The sequence below is a fragment of the Stegostoma tigrinum genome, chromosome 20 (assembly GCF_030684315.1).
Source record: "Stegostoma tigrinum isolate sSteTig4 chromosome 20, sSteTig4.hap1, whole genome shotgun sequence".
NCBI classification, from domain to species: Eukaryota; Metazoa; Chordata; class Chondrichthyes; order Orectolobiformes; family Stegostomatidae; genus Stegostoma; species Stegostoma tigrinum.
Window position 1 is genome coordinate 58,185,897 of NC_081373.1, and position 7,023 is coordinate 58,192,919.

At 40.9% G+C, this 7,023-nt stretch overlaps 1 protein-coding gene across 1 annotated transcript; it reads right to left on the reverse strand.

Annotated features, from left to right (window-relative positions):
* Positions 1-225: 225 nt before the first annotated feature.
* On the reverse strand, positions 226-2,258 carry LOC125462068 (probable G-protein coupled receptor 139). Its single transcript, XM_048551552.1, has 2 exons — positions 2,153-2,258; positions 226-1,136 (listed from the first exon to the last, which is right to left on the reverse strand). The coding sequence occupies exons 1-2, from the start codon at positions 2,220-2,222 to the stop codon at positions 226-228; spliced, it is 981 nt and encodes a 326-aa protein (XP_048407509.1). The 5' UTR covers positions 2,223-2,258.
* Positions 2,259-7,023: the final 4,765 nt, after the last annotated feature.

The following is a 7,023-nucleotide window of genomic DNA, read 5'->3' on the forward strand; positions in this document are numbered from 1 at the left end:
ACTGAGAATGTTTATTAATGATCTTGTAAAATACAATGAAATAGAGATTCATGTATTCTCCTCACAGATAATGTGCACACCAGGTCTATTGTAGAATGTTAGTATTCAGAATCTTAGAGGAACAGAAGTGAAATCTTAGCAGCAAAACAAGCCATTGTGAGATTTACATAGTAAGTAATAACCAGCAAACAGCAAGCTCAAAATATGCAAAATAATTTATTGATTTCATAATTTAAATGTCCTGATAATCCATTTCAGGGGATATTTTAAGGCATTTTTGAATTCTTCTCTGAATTTTCTCTGTGTTGCTGCATAAATGCAGGTGTTGGTGCAACAGCTGAGGAGCTGTGACATGTTCCCACCTTCCTGCAGAATGAACCTTGGGTTATTGCCGGTGGAGCCTGTTGAATAATTACTGTTTGTAAATCGCACATATAAGAAATTTATAACATATGTCGTCCATAAAAGTAGGAAACTGCCTGAGATGGTGAAGAGCAAAATGATCGATTTTCTTCGGCTCTCCATCTCTGGGTCAATCTGATTCTCTCTGATGGTCTGCAGCCGGAGTCTCTTGCGGGCTTTATTGGCCAGTACAATGTTTCTGACAGTCAGGAAATTGAGGATCAACATTATAAGGAATGGGGAACAGGGGTTTAAAATCCGGTCCACCCAGTCAAATGCGGTCCATGCAAGTTCAGTGTAAAAGCTTAACTTAATGTTGCAGTACCATGGGAGACCATTAACTATATACAATGGCTCATATACAAAGTACCACGGAAAGTTTTTCACACAGCTCACAGTACAGACTATTCCAATGACAACTGTTGCCATTTTCTTTGTGCAGTATTTTGCTTTGAAATTCTGGCAACAAATAGCTATAAATCGATCAAGAGTAAAAACAACTGTTAACCAGACTGAACAATCTCTGACTATGTAGATCACAGTGATTTTAAGGCTACAGACTGGAGTTGTGGAGAGGAAAAGAACTGGAAAATAAATCACACTGATCCTGTTTAATACCACCGCTGTGATAAGCACCAAAAAGTCTGTGACTGCCATCCCCACGAGGTACAGTGTGATACATTTAGAGAGACCACACTTGCCACGAGATAGGATCAGAATTGTCACCAGGTTTCCTGGCAAATATAGAAACAATTTTAAGTTTACTCAGCAAAAGTAGAAGAAATGTATGTTTTTCATTAGTTTGTCACTGTCAAAATGCAGACAAATTGTGAACATTGATTTTTAAGGAACACATACTTAATAGGAAACACAGCTAAACATTGGTTTACTGTTGAGAAACACTGATAATAGCATGAAATCTCAGTGCTGCACTGAAAGTGATACAGCACAGAAGAGCACCTTCAGCCCACTGTGTCAGTGTGGCTTACTTATACTCATTCCACTTTCTAGCACTTGGCCTATAGCTTTGAATGTTATGACATTTCAAGTGTTCATCCATGTTTTTTTTAAGTGTGATGAGGATTCCTGTCTCAACTACCCTCCCGGGTAGTAAATGCCAGATACCTACCACCTTTTGTGTGAAAAATATATTTCTTAAATCTCCTCCAAATCTTCACTTTAAAATTATGCCTGCTTGTTATTGACCTTTCAATGAAGGGGAACAGCTTCTTTCTATCCATCATGTCCATGCCTTTTTTGATCTTATACAGTGCCATCAGGTCTCTTTTCAGGCTCTGCTCGAAAGAAAACAACCCAAGCAATTCAATACAGGCAATGTCAAGGTTATATCATTCTTGTTGGAGACAGTCATTGACTTACACTTGTGTGATATGAATATTACTTACCATTTATCAGACCAAGCTAGAACTTTGCCCGTATATATTGAAACACGACACTCAGGAATATGAGTCACCCTATGGTAATACTGTATATCCATATAGAATCACTACTTCAAATTCATTGCGAGTGACAAAAACTGCATTCTATTATTTCTGCTGGGAGGGTATGCACTTCTTTAACATTTGTATAGCATCACATCAGACAAATAACAGAAAGTTGACAGTGCATGTTGAATTGCTGGTATCAAAGCAGGGGGAATTAAGCACAAGAAATTTTCTAGAGTCAGAGGGATGCAATTCAAACAATACCATGAATTCTTCAAAATGTTTAATTTATGACAAAATCTTACCTGGAATACCAATAACTGCCAGCACAGGATAATAAATTGCATACACTAAGCCTGTTACTTGCCCATGCATTTTGAATCTGTACTTTTGGCCCCCTCTTTGGTCGCAACCTAGAGTGTTTCTGAGTACTCTTTAAAACTTTGTAACATTCAAACAATTTCTTATTAAAGCAGCTGTAAACCCTAGAGAGACAATTAGGTTATCTTTGAAATAAACAGACTGGGTTACATCACAATAATTGTTAAGTACAGTTGCATGATTTCCCTAATGAACAGATATGCTTTGCTTAAAATATATTCAATTGATGCCAATTTGCTTTCCATTAAAAAGAAATCTAAGATATCATTATAAGCAAATATTCTCAAATCCTGTGAACTTTATTTTGTAACAATTGTTTCAGAATTAACAATTCTGCACAGCAAATTGCATTGCTGCATTTACCAATCCTTAGAATTTTCCCCAGACTGAAATACATTGGCCAGCCAGATAATGGTTAGAATGAAACAGTAAATCAGCACGTGGTTGGTTCTTTTAATCACAAATGGACATCTGAAAGTGCCTCACAGCCAATGCCATCTTTCTGAAGTTCAATATGTGTTCTGAGATTGGTGAGCTCAGTTAGTTGGATGGTAAGCTTGCAATACTGTGATGCCAACAGCACTGATTCAATTCAGCTACTGGCTGAGTGAGGTCATCATGAAGGTCCCACTTTCTAAACCTCTCCATTCACCTGTGGCACTGTGATCTTCAGGTCAAACAATCACCAGTCGCCTCTTTGTAATGAGAGAGTAGTCCTATGGTTCTCGGAGACAATGGTGACTTCCAATGTAGGGAACATGACAGGTAATTTGGACACACCAAATTCCTACAACAAAGAACAAAGATCAAAGAAAATTACAGCACAGGAACAGGCCCTTCGGCCCTCCAAGCCTGCACCAATCAAGATCCTCTGTCTAACCTGTCATCTATTTTCTAACCGTCTGTGTCCATTTGCTCCCTGCCCATCCATGTACCTGTCCAAATATATCTTAAAAGACGCTAACGTGTCTGCGTCTACCACCTCCACTGGCAACGCATTCCAGGCACCCACCACCGTCTGTGTAAAGAACTTCCCACGCATATCTCCCTTAAACTTTCCTCCTCTCACTTTGAACTCATGACCCCTCGTAATTGAGTCCCCCACTCTGGGAAAAAGCTTTTTGCTATCCACCCTATATATACCCCTCATGATTTTGTAGACCTCAATCAGGGCCCCCCTCAATCTCTGTCTTTCTAATGAAAATAATCCTAATCTACTCAACCTCTCTTCGTAGCTAGCACCCTCCATACCAGGCAACATCCTGGTGAACCTCCTCTGCACCCTCTCCAAAGCATCCACATCCTTTTGGTAATGTGGCGACCAGAACTGTACACAGTACTCCAAATGTGGCTGAACCAAATTCCTATGCAACTGCAACATGACCTGCCAACTCCAGTACTCAATACCCCGTCCAATGTAGGAAAGCATGCTGTATGCCTTCTTGACCACCCTATTGACGTGCGTTGTCACGTTCAGGGAACAATGGACCTGAACACCCAGATCTCTCTGTTCATCAATTTTCCCCAGGACTTTTCTATTTACTCTATAGTTCGCTCATGAATTAGATCTTCCAAAATGAATCACCTCGCATTTGCCCGGATTGAACTCCATCTGCCATTTATCTGCCCAACTCTCCAGTCTATCTATATTTTGCTTTAATCTCTGACAGTCCCCCTCACTATCTGCTACTCCACCAATCTTAGTGTCATCTGCAAACTTGCTGATCAGACCGCCTACAGCTTCCTCCAAATTATTTACATATATCACAAACAACAGCTTTCTTAGAATCTGAAAGCGTACCAACTAATTGGAAAATAGCAACTACAACTGTTCTATTCAATAATGGAGGGAGACATAAAGCAAGGAACTACAGCCCAGTTAACCTTACAACTGGCAAAGGGAAGATATTTGCCTCCTTTATCAGGGAGATTGTGGCAGAATTCCGAGCAAAATGTGATGCATAAAGTTTTTGAGAAGTTTTGTAGCTCAGGTTGAGGTGCTTGCTTGCCAGGCCACTGTGTTTGATTGTAGACATTTGGTCATCTTGCTAGGTAGCATCATCCATGCGCCTCTGGTGAAGCTTTGGCGTTCTGTCCTGCTTGTTATTGAAATGACTTGGTTTGCTGGGGGGGTTGATATTACTTCTGGTTCTGTTTTTCGGTGGTTTATATATCAGGTCCAGTTCAACATGTTTGTTTGGGGAGTTTCGGTTGGAAAGCCAGGCTTTCAGGAATTCCCTGACATTTCTTTTTGACTTGTGCTATTACAGATGTGTTGTCACACTCATAGAATATCACAGGCCAAATAGAGACATGTCAGGGAATTCCTGGAGGCCTGGCATTCCAACCAGAACTCCATCAACAAACACAATGAGCTGGACCCGATTTAAAACCACTGACAAACAGAACGGAGATAATGCCAACCAGCCCCAGAAAACCAAGGCATATAAATAACAAGCGGGACAGAATATCAACCCTAGTAGGGTGACGAAACACACCAGCTTGGCAAAGCAAGTCTACAATCTCAAATGTGACATGATCTGGCAGAGTGAATATGGTTTTATGAAAATGACATTGCCTTAAATTAATTTATTATCTTTTTTGAGGAAATAACCCTTATTTGAAGGGTAACTGGTAGATGTGGTGTTCTACAGGGTTGACATGTTAGTATGGACTCAGAACTGGTTTGTTAGCCAGCACAGAGTAGGAAGAAATGGTTTTAAAGTCATAGAGCCATACTGCATTGAGATAGGCCCTTCAGCCCAGTATGCCAGTATGGAGAGAGTGCAGGGAGTGGAGTTGAAATGCCCATCAGCCATGATTAAATGGCGGAGTGGACTCGATGGGCCAAATGGCCTTACTTCCACTCCTTTGTCTTATGGTCTTATGCCTATGCCAACCAACAAACACCAAATTGTACTAATCTCATTTATCTGCAAATGGCCCATAGACTACTATACCCTGGCATTTCAAGTGCTCGCCCAGATACTTCTGAAATGATCTTGATCAGTAGGGGAATGGGCAGGAAAGTGGACATGAAGGATATCTGGTCAGCCATAATCATATTGATTGGCAGAGCAGATTCTGGGGGCCAAACAGCCTACTCCAGTTCCTGTTTCTTATTGTCTTATGGTTTTACAGTATATCCCTCCAACCACCCTCTCAGGTAGCACATTCCATTCTACCACCCTCTGGGTAAAAAAACTTTCCTCAGGTCTCCTCTAAAACATTTTCTCCTCATGATAAGCATATGCCCTCTGGCCTTAGACACATCAGCTTTGGAGAAGAGGTTGTCAAGATCTATCCTGTCCATGCCTGACATAATTTAGCATGCCTCAGTCAGATCCCCCCATAGCCCTCCCTACTCCAGATAAAACAAACCCACCTTATCATCATTAGAGTATGGAATCCCTACAGTGTGGAAACAGGCCCTTTGGCCCAATGAGCCCACACTGACCCTCAGAGTATCCCACCCAGACCCATTCCCCCATAACCCATCTAATTTACACACCCCTGAACACTATGGGCAATTTAGCACAGCCAATCCACCTAGCCTGCACATCTTTGGACTGTGGGAGGAAACCAAAACACCCAGAGGAAACACACACAGTCACAGGGAGAATGTGCAAACTCCACACAGAGGTTGGAATCAAACCCGGGTCCCTCGCACTGTGAGACAGCAGTGCTAACAACGGAGTCACCGTGCCAACTCTTAGTTCCCTGGATCCAGGAGACGCCTATGTAGATTAGAAAATTGCACAAGCCACTCCAATTATTTAAAAGGGTGAAAGAGGAAATTGGGGAATAACAGACCAGTTAGTATAGCATCTATCATAGGGAAATTGTTGGAGTCCATAATCAAGTATGGAGCAACTGAACACCTTGAAAAAATTTTAGTTAATCACAGAGAGACAGAATTGTTGAAATGGGCTTCCAGAAAGTATTTGATAAAGTCCCATATGAGCGACTGTCCACTAAGGTAGAAGCCACGGAACTGAGGGCAAATTACTGACATGTTTACGACATTGATTTACTGACAGTTGACAGAAAGTCGGGATAATGGATAGATTTTCAAATTGGCAGAATGTGACCAGATGTCCCACAAGGATCTGTGTTAGAGCCTCAGTTATTCACATTATTTATTAACAACTTGGATAATCACGTAGAGAATCATGCATCCAAATTTGCTGATGACGCAAAGTTAGATGGCCTTGATAGCATTGATAGCAGTGTGGATTAAAAGTGTAAAATTACAGAGCTATGATGGACTAAGTGAATGAGCAAAGCTGCAGCAGATGGAGTTCGATGCAAGTGAGTGAGAGGTTGTCTATTTTGAACAGAAAAAAGGATTTAAAAAAAGACACTTTCTAGTTGCTATGATGGACTAAGTGAATGAGCAAAGCTGCAGCAGATGGAGTTCGATGCAAGTGAGTGAGAGGTTGTCTATTTTGAACAGAAAAAAGGATTTAAAAAAAGACACTTTCTAGTTGTTATGAAGTTAAATACAGTGGATGTCCAAAGTTCAGGTGCATAGATTTTTAAAATGTCATAACAGGTGCAGAAAATCATCAAGAAATGCTCACTTTTACACCTAGAGGACTAGAGTACAAGGATGCAGAAGTTATGCTGCAGTCATACAAAACCCCAGTGCGATCCCATTGGAATACAGTGAGCAGATCCGGGGAGCAGACCTTTGGAAGGAAAAATTATTGGCCTGGGAGAGAATATAATCTGAATTTCAGGGGTAAAATTGTGAGGAGAGATAATACAAATTAGGCCCATTTTCTCTAGAATA

Coding starts and splice junctions, on each gene's coding strand:
- LOC125462068 (XM_048551552.1), bottom strand. CDS start 2,222: ATGCATGGGCAAGTAACAGGCTTAGTGTATGCAATTTATTATCCTGTG. Junction 1,137..2,152: donor GGCAGTTATTGGTATTCCAG/GTAAGATTTTGT, acceptor TATATTTGCCAG/GAAACCTGGTGACAATTCTG.